Source organism: Medicago truncatula, chromosome 3 (genome assembly GCF_003473485.1).
Source record: "Medicago truncatula cultivar Jemalong A17 chromosome 3, MtrunA17r5.0-ANR, whole genome shotgun sequence".
Lineage (NCBI taxonomy): Eukaryota > Viridiplantae > Streptophyta > Magnoliopsida > Fabales > Fabaceae > Medicago > Medicago truncatula.
The window spans coordinates 53,294,672-53,308,705 of record NC_053044.1 but is presented as its reverse complement, the minus strand read 5'-3'; the positions used below and the strand labels follow the sequence as shown (position 1 = coordinate 53,308,705).

The following is a 14,034-nucleotide window of genomic DNA, read 5'->3' as shown; positions in this document are numbered from 1 at the left end:
ATACTCATGTGTTAAATATTGCTTTTAAAACAGAAAAAAATATATATATTTGCTGTGTTTGAATTTCCTATTGCAAAAATTGCTCGGATATTAGATTACATATTCCTTTTTAAAATCAAATCACATACATAAATTTTTTTTTTTTTTTTTACTAGAGCAATAAATTGAATAAATGTATTACTTGTTGGTTTTAATTTTATAATAATACTCATTCGTTTAAATAATATATTCTTATGCCATTATATAGATTTCCAACATAAATCAGTCACTCTCATTCCGTAATATTAATTTCAGTATATTTTACATCGAACCAATTATATTGCCATGTCTTTATGATATTAATATAACATTTTTGGTTGTAATTTAGTTGTCCAAATTAAACTTAGGTTCTGATTGGTAACACCTAAAAAAGAGCTTTTAACTCTTACCTTATAGCTTATAAGCTCGTTTGACAAAAAAGGCTATCTTTGGTAACACTTTTTCACCATGAGCTTATAGCTTATTTCACGAGCTTATAAGCTATTTTTCAGAAGCTATTTCAAGTAGCGTTTGAGCTTATAGCTTATAGCTTCTCACTTTTTCTTCTAATTTTACCCTTATTATTTCATTTAAATTCTATTTTTATCCATTACAATTTTTATAATAAGCTACGTAATAAAGACTACTATCTCTTTATTCCAATTTTTGTATATATATCAGCTGACCTTTTTTTTGTTTTTTGAAAAAATATAAACCTTCGTTTTTTTTACGAAACAAAATACTATTACTTTATTAGTGTTACTTTTATTTTTTTATTTTTTTGAAGTAATTATTTTTTTAAAGAAAAAATAGTTTACAAATACTTAAATATTAATTGATATAATTTTTATTATGAATTAAAATACCATTTATGTCATTTTATATTTATCAGCTAGTTGAACCTCTATTTTTATCAAACACTTCAGTTAACTTATCAGATAAAAGCTATCAGCTATCCGCTATTTTTACCAAACGGAGCCTAATTATATTTAATTGGATCAAATAAAATAAAATAAAATAATGAGTAATCTAAATTGAACCGTGTGTGATTTCATCTTGGATCAGTTTTATTTTTTATTTTGCATACATAAAAGTTCAACTTGACCCACAAGTTTCAGACGCATAGGGATTGTTGAATTCGGGACGTGGTGAAAGGTAGGTCAAGATCAAAAGAAGGAAAACTTGAAGTTTTCGGTAGAGAAGGAGAAAAAGAAGGGTCTGAAGATTCGGTAGTAGAGAAAAAGGTTGTGAAAAAATCAATTTCACTGGAGAAGGCACCGCCAATCTGGAGATAAATGTCTAATTCTGAAAGTCTACCATCATAGTAGCAGCAGAGCCAAAGGAATTAGCATCATAATCGGAGGAACCAGAATCAATAGAACCAGATGAAGAGTGTGCAGAAGATAATAACGACTACGAGTAATTCATAAATTTTAATTAACCTTTAGGGTCCTTTTATACAGGACCAAATATTTGATTTTTTATAAGAAAACCAAACATTTAATTTATTTTTATTTTTGTGATGTTATATTGTTAGTAAGCAGTAAGCTAATTTTGGTAATCAAGTAGCCATCTTTAATTTTGCTCGTTTCAAAATCTTTTTTAATTACAACTACAAAATTTTATTATCACCATTGCCACACTTCTCTTTGATACAAATATAGCACTCATTGATATATAAAAATAAAAAAAAATAAAAAAAAGGATATTTCGAGTTCGAATTTGGTAGCTAAAGAAATTAATTGTTCATCCTAACAATCTTGACATTGCTAATTGGAATAGATCTCAAGAACGTATGGAAATTTCTTAGCTTGAATTAATATAGACACGTTAAAACATAAATATTTAAATTATGCGATTTTAATGTGTATATAAAATTTTCAAAAACTTGGATTGTTATATTTCTAAATGTTAGTTTAATATTTCTAAACTAGGATTGGTATATATATGGGACTACTAATTTACACTCATCCTAAAACACTAAGGTGCAGGTTAGCAAGTTACACCCACTTAATTTTTACAAGAAACATCTTTACCCCATATTTTAAATAATTTTCAACTAAAGAGTAATTTGTAATTCATATTTAATTTAATTTTTAAATAATAAAGAGAAAAACTTGCATAGAAACATACATAACATGTGGCACTTACAAACATCCAATGAAATCATAACAGGTCATAAAAGCTTAAAAAATTATTAAAATGTTAAAATTAAATAAAAAAAATGAGTTTTCTTTCTTTTCTCTTTGCTTAAACTGGTGGAATAATTCTAGAAACGCCAAACTTCCCTTGTTGTTTAAATTGTGAAGATGGTTATGTCTCATCCACTGCTTATTGTAACACCATAATTATGTAGAGATTGTTTCTAAATCATGCTGTATTGGGTGTTATTATTGCAATCCAATTGAGCAATGGGTCAAATTCTATTAAAATAGTTAGTTTTAATAACTTTGCATTTGGAAATTCAGATCTCTTAAAAGGTTGAAATTTTCTCTTCCATGAGTTGAGATATGATGGCCGAATGTTTTTTTAAGGTTGATATTGAACATGTTCCTAGATTTTCAGAAATACTATTAGAGAAATATAAAACAAGAACATAGATTCAGTTTATGAGCGATTCAAAATAAGACATGATCTATACCACGATGCAAAAGGATGACGATGGTTATGTTTCTATTTTCATTTTTTTTTAATTAAAAAAAGTAATGATATGTCATGATTTCATTGAATGTTTGTAAGTGCCACATGTTATGTACGTTTCTAATAATAAATATGAATTTTTCAATGTCACATTTTTTTTTTTAAGCTGCTTGTCATACCGGTAATGTCACACGCTTTTTTTTTTTTTTTGTTAATAAACTAACATTTAGAAACTTTACTGGTAATGTCAACCAAAAGCTTTGCATCATAACAAAAAATAAATAGAAGGTGTAGAATTAGCGACATTGATTGACATATGTATATTAGAATTATTGTGCTTCTTTTAGTGTATTATGTAGTTTTTTTTTTTTGTCAACAGTCATGATATATATATATATATCACACACATATATATATATATATATATATCACACACATCCATCAACATAGTTTAGTGGTGCGTTCATCATCTTTGAAGTCAAAATCATGGGTTCAATATCACAATTTTCGGGGGGGTTTATTTCAGGAAGAAAAAAAATGAGGGTATGCAACAGAATCCCCTTGAGTCAATGTAGTTCCCGCCCCTAGGTGTAATTGGCTATTGAACTCTAATTTCTCTTTTTTTTTTTCTTTCTTCTTAAATAATGAGTTTTTGATGAAAAAGGGTAATATTTTGAGATCTAAACAGCTTATTTATGCAAAACAGCTTAATACGATCTCTTTTTTAAAAACAGCTTATTTATACAAAACAGCTTAATACGACCTCATTTTCTAAAACTGCTTATTCAAAACAACTTATTACGACCTCTTTTTTAAAAAAAAAGCTTATTCAAAACAGCTTATTTATGCAAAACAGCTTAATACGATCTCTTTTTTCAAAAACAACATATTCAAAACAGCTTATTTATACAAAATAACTTAATACGACCTCATTTTAAAAAACCGCTTATTCAAAACAGCTTATTTATGCAAAACAGCTTAATACGATCTCTTTTTCAAAAACAGCTTATTTATACAAAACAGCTAAATACAACCTCATTTTCTAAAACCGCTTATTCAAAACAGCTTATTTATATAAAAAAAACTTATTACGACCTCTTTTTCAAAAAGAGCTTATTCAAAACAACTTATTTATGCAAAACAGCTTAATACGATCTCTTTTTCAAAAACAGCTTATTTGAAACAGCTTATTTATACAAAACAGCTTAATATGACCTCATTTTCTAAAACCGCTTATTCAAAATAGTTTATTTATACAAAACAACTTATTACGACCTCTTTTTCAAAAACAGCTTATTAAAAACAATTTATTTGTACAAAACAGCTTATTACGACCTCATTTTCAAAAAACCGCTTATTCAAAACAACTTATTTATACATAAGAGCTTATTACGACCTCTTTTTCAAAAACAGCTTATTCAAAACAGCTTATTTGTGCAAAACAGCGTAATACGATCTCTTTTTCAAAAACAACTTATTCAAAACAGCTTATTTATACAAAACAGCTTATAACGACCTCATTTTCAAAAACTGCTTATTCAAAACAACTTATTTATACAAAACAGCTTAATAGGACCTCATTTTTAAAAACAGCTTATTCAAAACAACTTATTTATGCAAAACAACTTAATACTATCTCTTTTTCAAAAACAACTTATTCAAAACTGCTTATTTATATAAAACAGCTTATTACAACCCCATTTTCAAAAACCGCTTATTCAAAACAACTTATTTAATAAGGGCTTATTCAAAACAGCTGTCTGTTTTGAATAAGCTATTTTTGAAAAAGAGATCATAATAAGCTGTTTTGTATAAATAAGTTGTTTTGAATAAGCTGTTTTTGAAAAAGAGATCGTATTAAGCTGTTTTGCGTAAATAAGCTTTTTTTTAAAAAGAGGTCGTAATAAGCTATTTTGTATAAATAAGCTGTTTTTGAAAAAGAGATCGTATTAAGCTGGTTTGCATAAATAAGTTGTTTTGAATAAGCTATTTTTGAAAATGAGGTCATATTAAGCTGTTTTGTATAAATCAGCTGTTTTGAATAAGCGATTTTTGAAAAAGAGGTCGTATTAAGCTATTTTTAATAAATAAGTTGTTTTGAATATGCTGGTTTTGAAAAAGAGGTCGTAATAAGCTGTTTTGTATAAATAAGCTGTTTTGAATAAGCGGTTTTAGAAAATAAGGTCGTAATAAGCTGTTTTGTATAAATAAGCTGTTTTGAATAAGTTGTTTTTGAAAAAGAGATCGTATTAAGTTGTTTTGCGTAAATAAGTTGTTTTGATTAAGCTGTTTTTGAAAAAAAAAGAGGTCGTAATAAGCTGTTTTGTATAAATATGGTGTTTTGAATAAGCGTTTTTTGAAAATGAAGTCGTAATAAGCTGTTTTCTATAAATAAGTTGTTTTGAATAAGCGGTTTTAGAAAATGAGGTCGTAATAAGCTGTTTTGTATAAATAAGCTGTTTTTTAAAAAGAGATCGTATTAAGTTGTTTTTGCATAAATAAGTTGTTTTTGAAAAAGAGGTCGTAATAAGCTGTTTTGTATAAATAAGCTATTTTGAATAAGCGGTTTTAGAAAATGAGGTCGTATTAAGCTGTTTTGCATAAATAAGCTGTTTTGAATAAGCTGTTTTTGAAAAAGAGGTCGTAATAAGCTATTTTGTATAAATAAGCTGTTTTTGAAAAAGAGATCGTATTAAGCTGGTTTGCATAAATAAGTTGTTTTGAATAAGCTGTTTTTGAAAATGAGGTCATATTAAGCTGTTTTGTATAAATGAGCTGTTTTGAATAAGCGATTTTTGAAAAAGAGGTCGTATTAAGCTATTTTTAATAAATAAGTTGTTTTGAATATGCTGCTTTTGAAAAAGAGGTCGTAATAAGCTGTTTTGTATAAATAAGCTGTTTTGAATAAGCGGTTTTAGAAAATAAGGTCGTAATAAGCTGTTTTGTATAAATAAGCTGTTTTGAATAAGCGGTTTTAGAAAATAAGGTCGTAATAAGCTGTTTTGTATAAATAAGCTGTTTTGAATAAGTTGTTTTTGAAAAAGAGATCGTATTAAGTTGTTTTGCGTAAATAAGTTGTTTTGATTAAGCTGTTTTTGAAAAAGAGGTCGTAATAAGATGTTTTGTATAAATATGTTGTTTTGATTAAGCGGTTTTTGAAAATGAAGTCGTAATAAGCTGTTTTCTATAAATAAGTTGTTTTGAATAAGCGGTTTTAGAAAATGAGGTCGTAATAAGCTGTTTTGTATAAATAAGCTGTTTTTGAAAAAGAGATCGTATTAAGTTGTTTTTGCATAAATAAGCTGTTTTTGAAAAAGAGGTCGTAATAAGCTGTTTTGTATAAATAAGCTATTTTGAATAAGCGGTTTTAGAAAATGAGGTCGTATTAAGCTGTTTTGCATAAATAAGCTGTTTTGAATAAGCTGTTTTTGAAAAAGAGGTCGTAATAAGCTATTTTATATAAATAAACTGTTTCTGAAAAAGAGACCGTATTAAGCTGTTTTGCATAAATACGTTGTTTTGAATAAGCTGTTTTGTATAAATAAGCTGTTTTGAATAAGCGGTTTTTGAAAAAGATGTCGAATTAAGCTGTTTTTAATAAATAAGTTGTTTTGAATATGCTGCTTTTGAAAAAGAGGTCGTAATAAGCTGTTTTGTATAAATAAGCTGTTTTGAATAAGCGGTTTTAGAAAATAAGATCGTAATAAGCTGTTTTGTATAAATAAGCTGTTTTGAATAAGTTGTTTTTGAAAAAGATATCGTATTAAGTTGTTTTGCGTAAATAAGCTGTTTTGATGAAGCTGTTTTTGAAAAAGAGGTCGTAATAAGCTGTTTTGTATAAATATGTTGTTTTGAATAAGCGGTTTTTGAAAATGAAGTCGTAATAAGCTGTTTTGTATAAATAAGTTGTTTTGAATAAGCGGTTTTAGAAAATGAGGTCGTAATAAGCTGTTTTGTATAAATAAGCTGTTTTTGAAAAAGATATCGTATTAAGTTGTTTTTGCTTAAATAAGCTGTTTTTGAAAAAGAGATCGTAATAAACTGTTTTGTATAAATAAGCTATTTTGAATAAGCGGTTTTAGAAAATGAGGTCGTATTAAGCTGTTTTGTATAAATAAGCTGTTTTTGAATAAGCTGTTTTTGAAAAAGAGGTCGTAATAAGCTGTTTTGCATAAATAAGTTGTTTTGAATGAGTTGTTTTTGAAAATGAGGTCATAATAAGTTGTTTTGTATAAATAAGTTGTTTTGAATAAGCGGTTTTTGAAAATGAGGTCGTAATAAGCTGCTTTATGTAAATAAGCAGTTTTTGAAAATGAGGTCGTAATAAGTTGTTTTGTATAAATAAGTTGTTTTGAATAAGCGGTTTTTGAAAATGAGGTCGTAATAAGCTGTTTTGTATAAATAAGTTGTTTTGAATAAGTTGTTTTTAAAAAAGATTGTAATAATTTGAGTAATGTCTAAAATTGGAATTTTGAATTATTAAGAGGACAAAATTGTCAATTTATATGATTAACCCCCCAATTTGAAGGAACTTTAAAATTGGACAAATGAAACCTTCAAAACCCCCCAAAACCTTTTCCTTTTATCTCAGCTAAATTTTGGAAAATGTTGCTCACAAAAATTAACACATCTCCCTAAAAGTGAATAGTAAAACAATATCGACCTTAGATATAATCTTAAAGTTGACCATAAATTAAATGCAAATTTATAGATAACAAAACTATCTTGCCTCAGAAAACAAAAACTCTTGCTATCGCGCTGTATGACAACCTGAAGTATGAATTTATAATAATAAGAAAGGATAAGGATTTCTAACCATTTGAAAATAGTAAAAAATAAATTGGAGAGTGCCTCAATCCTTTTGGCCGATTGCCGATTGGAATAATCTCCATTTACAGGAAAACTGTGTAAAACCCCAAATAAACCATACAAAAGTTTTATTTAATTGCTAAATAAAACTTGTAAATAATAGTCAGCAAATGTGAATCATCAGTCATCACAGCCGCAGCTCGCATCAGTTTATAAACTGCAGATGATCTTGTTAACCCATAACCATGGTATTGTGAGCTTGTGACCATCATCGATCCGCTTTGACTGATGCAAATATTTCAAGCAACACAACCTCAGACGTCAGCAATTTTCATTTGGAACTTTGACACCGTAACTTCTCCTTGGAGCATTTTTCCTGGCCATTAAAGAAAGTTATTTGATAAGTAAAAACGGATAAAATATTTAAAGCCAATAAGAATGACAACCAGCAGTCGTATATGTTTAGAGTACAAAGAGCAAAGTTTCCAGCTAAAGTGTCAATTCGGAAAATGTCATTCTCAAATCAACCGATGCCATATCAGATACACGGCTTGCAGTAGATCGTCTGATGTTGAAGCACTATTTGGATAAACAAATTAATTAAGCACTTATAACATAAATGCCTATTATATAATTATTTATGTTAGGCTATTTCTATAATAAATGAGAAAATAAAGTCAAATTGTTTTGTTTTCATATAAACCATAAGTTGTTTTCATAAGTTAAATTAGAAAACTTATAGAAACGTCATAAGTTGTTTCCATAAGCTCTCCCAAATAGTTTCATAAGTTTTTATACTAGTATATAAGCTCAAATAAGTCAATCCAAACAGGACCCGGGTCTTTAACTAAAAAATTAAGTGCCTTGTCTTTCTAAGTGAGCTTACTTAGCTCATCTCGATTTAATTGAATTGAATTCATATACAATTTATAGATATCAAGGATCTCATACAGAAAAGAAAATACACAACTATCAATTATGAGGCGAGGGAAAAGGTCCCCATGAAGATCAAACCTCTGCAAGATTGGCACTGTGATATTGAGTGAGCCTTATCAGATAAACGGAGATCATGGCACGGAGTAGTTAAGTGTTATATTGAGTTGTTTAACTACAGAAAATAAGTGCACAGAAAGCCTTGTCTTTCAAAATATGAGTTTACTCAGCTCAGCTCAATAATTCAAACCATACATATTTTGTAGATATCAAGGATCTCATTCAGAAAGAAGATACACATTTATTAATCATGAAATGGGAGTAAAAGGTCTCCATGAATCCATGAAAATTAAACCTAATGAAAATTTGGTACCAAAAAACTAAAACCATTCTACCACCAAAGTGGCCATATAATATAATAAACAGGAAAAGCATACCTGAAAAGCTTTCATCAGAGAATAGCAGCGCTTATGCTCACCGACTGCTGCAGCATATCTATCCTTAAGATCATTAAGATTTGTCTCTTCTTCTTGAAGCCCTAGTTGAACCTTTCGTAGTTTCTGTTCATATATGCAGCAGCTAAGACATGTAATCCCATAAAGCACATTCATTGAAAGAAAATATGTATTCATGATAAAAAGAAAAATAACAAAACTCAAATGGTAATATAAGGTTTTGTTGGTGGTAATGAAAAAAAAAATCATTTTTATAATAAAAAACTCAATTTTCTTCACTGTAAGTATCACAAAAATTAAATATAGAAGTAATGAACTTATTATCCAAATAATAATCAGAAGGAGAACAAAACATAACGACTTCTAATAAACGTTCTAATCCAATCCCTGATTAGGATTCTTAAATGCCAACAAAACAAGTTGAAGCAGTATGAAAGAAAATCAATTGTCATTAACTTGTTTATGATTGTATGAAGATAATAGAGCAAAAAGGGTTTAAGGTTACTACTACTGTTGCTGTTGGCAAAGGGGAACAAATGATCAATAAAATAAAAGAGGAAACCCAACAAACACATGACATATGAAATGGGTGCATGGCTGAATGCTATGGCTAATATGCTTAAATACATCAATAACTATGCTTCTTTTTTTTCCACCAAGTCAGCCATCAATTGACTCCATAAAATCCGTTCACATATTTAGTTCAAAGATGGACAGACCACTTATCTCTTAATCTCTCTTAATGATTTGGATGAAGTCTTATTTGGTCTCTCTCATCTAACAATTGATCTTTCCCACCTCTAATCAACCATCCATACTAATGTTTTTACAAGCCTTCTCTAAACATGCCCAAACCATACAAGCTTTCTCTAAACATGCCCAAACCACATAAAACGAGACTTTCTCATCTTTTGTACAATGAGTGTAACAAATATTTTATATCTGGTAGTTGTATTTCTTAACTTATACTTTCTTATGTAACCACTCATCCACATAACACTCTTATCTCAGCAACGCTAAATTTATTTTCTTGTATTTACAACCCAACATTGTACAGTAAAAATACTCCTGAAGCCTTAGTGGTACTTCTTAAAAATCACACATCACACGCATTTCTCTATTTCACCCATTTAGCTTTAATCTTATAATTGAATCATCTTCTAACTCCTTATCATTCTATGATGGACTTGGTCAATATACATAAATGCAAGCGAAATAGCCTAATGTCTTATTGTCAATCCTGGAATTTCCCAGAGCTATAGCAGCTGCAGCGGTAGCTGCCTATGTGTGGGTTAACGAGCGCCGTTTCGTGTATTTTGCGGCGCTACAGAAGCGTGATGAAGATGACAAACAAAAGGGTTAAAAACGAGAGGCAAGAGGAAGGAAAAAATCACATGTGTGAATGGTACAGATGCACAATCCCGAATCAAATTTTTCAATATTTTTACAAGTCTAAACTTAAATCAACACAACAACTCAAGAGCTGCAGTTAACTCTTCCAAATTTTTACGCATGCAAAAATAGCATTACCTGTTCACTTCCCTTGACAATTCCTTCCATGGAATGAACAAGCTTTATACGACCATCAGTGCTACTAAAGGCCTCTTGAAACTGCAATAATGTAGGGAAAAACATTGAAGACAGCTAAAACTTGTTCAGAAAAAGGGAAAAAAAATCTTAACAAATAAGATGATGAAATGTTAGGTCAAACAATTTTGGTTCTCTGCACTATGCTTTAAGTTCAAGAAACATTACGGCAGAAATAGTCTGTAGAAGAATCTAGCCAAATTAAAAGATGCAATAAGATCATCCAAGTCTCTTCACCCAACAACTCAAATTTTTGAGATTGTTAATTCGTGACATGATATCAGTGCCTCCTTGATCAATTGAGTATGGATCCTCTCTACTTCTCAAAAGATATAAAGGGTTCCATTACTATAGTTTTGGGTGTATAAAAACTTTATTAGGTCTCAAATTCTTAGAATGCATGTCTTTATACACCTTAATCTATAGTAATGGCCTTCATTTCCTTTGAGAAATGGAGAGGATCCCTACCCTGATCAGTTGGCTAGGAATTCTATGTTCGCCACTGTCATTGTTCTAAATAATTAAACTTCAGCACATGGTAAAATAAGTTACTGTATTATCCATGCTTCAGACCCAAAATACTCTCGCATGAGGGAAAGAGGGAAACCTTAAGAGATGTAATAAAACCATTCATGTGCCTTCATCCAATAGTTCAATTTTTCGGGATAGTTAGTTTACGGTAAATGTAAGAAGGCAAGCGGTGCTATGAGAACAAAGATTGCATTTTTTAAAAGGGAATCAGTGTATTAATATAGAAGAAAAATACTAAGAACAGGATGTGCTAGGAGAACAGATATTTACAGAAGGAAAATAAATACAATGGCAAAAGGCACTAAATAGTAGCAGCCCTGAACAGATAGAGCAAATAGAGAAGAGAGGCCCCTGGAGGAATATATTTAATATGACGGAAAATATATCAAAACAAAATCATAAGGCAAATGTCAAAGAAAAATCTACAGCATTCTCCAGTGAATACCTGTGAAATGATCGAATTCAATAAAGATGTTTCCTTTAACATCAATTCTTTTATTTCCAAAAGAGCATTGTAGGTAGAATAGTATTTGCGAGTCTGTCGATGTTTTCCCTGTACAGTGGCAAATACCAAGGACATTCTAAAATAATTACAACCAGAAAGAATATGGTCGAATAGAGTTAACAGTAAACAGCATTATCACCCCCCTAGCAAAACTTTTTCACGTTTACCTCCCTCATAAAAGCTGTCTATCAAAAGAATTTATGAACCTGGATTTGAGCATACAGTTCTGAGAGCCGGTGTTCGTACCTGCACAAGCATAAATGAAAAATATTCAATAAATAATAATATATTCCAGACAACTAGGTTCCACATTCTCATCAAACCTGCTCCGGCATATATGCATGCCATTGCTTTTACCGTATCCATGTACCATCTTTTTAATTACAACAACCAAGCCTTACCTCGCTATGTGGGGTCAGCTACATGGATCAAATTATGCCATAATGTTCTATCATATACCATATTTCGATCCAACTCATTAATCTTTAGATCTTTGTTAATAGTTTCTCTTATTTTTTTCTGGTCTTCCTCTACCTCTAGTAATTTGACTACCCTTCATCTGATTTACTCTCCTTACTAAAGAAGTCAATGTCTTCTCTCTACACGCCCAAACCACCTTAGTCTAGTTTCCACCATCTTTTCTAATATAGGTGCTACGGCTACCCCAACTCTCTCTCACTAATGTTGTCATTTCTAATCTTACCTCGTCTAGTCTTACTACACATCCAACACAACATCCTCATCTATGCTACACTTAATTTATTTTCTTGTTGGTTTGTTACAACCCAACACTCTGTCCCTTACAGCACCGCTTCTGTCCGATAAAAATATTTACTTTAGCTTGAGCGGTACTTTCGTATTGCATAGAACACCTGAGGTCATTCTCCATTTTAACCACCTGATTTGAATTCAATGGTTAAAATTTCCTTCTATTTTTCTGTTGTTTCCTACCATCTCTTTAATTACTCTTAAAAATGAAATCCCTGTACGTATCTATTTCATCTCATCCAAGGATACATTTGTGTGAGGAAGATAACTCCAACGTGAATACAAATATTCTAGACACTTGTAGGGATAGATAAAAGTAATTGATAATAAGGGACATGCTTTCATTATATTAATCTGAATTTCATTCAGGAAAGAGTTATGCAGAGTATAAAGAAGCAAACTTACTGGACAATTTCCGATTGGCAGGGAAGGTCATCAATTTGTCGTCTTACTGCCACTACATCCCTTAGTCTAGCAGCAAGTTCCTAACAGAAAGGGGAAAAAAACTTGTTTGTGGTAATTGAAAGTTGAAACAATGGAATAAGCAAGGATCAAGAACTACTCAAAGAAAATTCCAAATTCTCAATGCCAATTGTTACCTTTTTCATCAAATCGAATCTTTCAGGTGATTCGGTAAGAGAATGATGAAGCCCATCAGTAAGACTCTTGCTACCATGACCACAGTCATTTGCTATTTTCCTCTCTAATTCACTAATCTCAGATTGAAGTTGCGAATGCTTAAAATCGCGGTTCAACAGAAACTGATTTTCCTTCTTTTCAAGATCCTGAACTAAAAGTGGATATCGTAAGCAACACATTATACTCAATTTTAAATTTAATGCGATTAATAGCTAACAAAAAATTGATAATTCACCTTCAAAGACTTGATTGAAGTGTACAACTTGTGCACAGCAGAATCAACACCTTCCTTATTGATTCTTGCTCTTAATTCATATAACTGCTCCACAACATTCATCTTCCGGCAATCCAGTTCATCCAAATTGCCACTCATCGAACTTGTGTTAAGCAATCCATTGATAATATGAAAGTATTCTGAGAATTACAAATTCAAAAATGAAAATTACAAGTTCAATTCAACAACGTTCTTGTGTTGATTTCAAGCGTAAGTAACAGGGAAAAGAGCGTGAGTATCAATAATATTTGGAATCCAAGAGTAAGGGCATTGTAGTCATTTTTATAGACTCTTCGATGAAATGCGTGTTTAATTTAAGCTTAATTGTATATTTAACCCTCCAACTAATAAGCCATTTTGATCCCCTAGTTTATCCTTTTTTTTTTTTTTTTTTTTGTAACCCCAGGTCATTTTTCCCCAATATTAGGTTGAGTTGACAATTTTTAATTAAATAATTATATTTGTACAATCATTTTATGATAATTTTGGGATAATCTTTTTTAAAAAAACAATAGAGAGAGTGGGAATACAAAATAAGTATGAAAGAATGGTGAAGTCTAACATGAGGTAGTGAATAGGTCCCTCATGACATGAGGGAGTGCTTTTTAATGGTGAGATTTACCTAATGGATTAGATCTGCTCCACCTCATCAAGAGAGCACATGCACCTCTCCACACTCAACCCAAACATATCAACCCTCTCCCTCTCTCCTCTCTATCCTCACCTCTCCTCTCTTCTCTTATTTTCTTTTTGACAGAAAGCTCTCTTCTTTTCACAACCCATGGCTTCACTCCGCCTCCTTCAGTTCGCCGCCGCCGTCCAAGACCATTCCGAAATCCGTTACACTGTCAAGAATCACACTCCGTACTGTATAA

General features: G+C 30.5%; 1 protein-coding gene across 1 annotated transcript; it reads right to left on the bottom strand.

The window, feature by feature from the left end:
• Positions 1-7,383: 7,383 nt before the first annotated feature.
• LOC25490041 (coiled-coil domain-containing protein 93) lies at positions 7,384-13,403 on the bottom strand. The gene is made up of 8 exons (XM_013606448.3): positions 13,121-13,403; positions 12,846-13,031; positions 12,652-12,731; positions 11,685-11,724; positions 11,419-11,526; positions 10,386-10,466; positions 8,838-8,960; positions 7,384-7,843 (listed from the first exon to the last, which is right to left on the bottom strand). Exons 1-8 carry the CDS (start codon positions 13,256-13,258, stop codon positions 7,799-7,801), a joined length of 801 nt encoding a protein of 266 aa, XP_013461902.1. The 5' UTR covers positions 13,259-13,403; the 3' UTR covers positions 7,384-7,798.
• Between the last annotated feature and the right edge of the window lie 631 nt (positions 13,404-14,034).

Excerpts from the sequence above, each read along its gene's own strand:
- LOC25490041 (XM_013606448.3), bottom strand. The coding sequence starts at position 13,258 with ATGAGTGGCAATTTGGATGAACTGGATTGCCGGAAGATGAATGTTGTG. Across the intron at positions 13,032-13,120 it reads CTTCAATCAAGTCTTTGAAG|GATCTTGAAAAGAAGGAAAA; the intron begins GTGAATTATCAA and ends CTTTTAGTTCAG. Across the intron at positions 12,732-12,845 it reads GATTCGATTTGATGAAAAAG|GAACTTGCTGCTAGACTAAG; the intron begins GTAACAATTGGC and ends CCTTTCTGTTAG.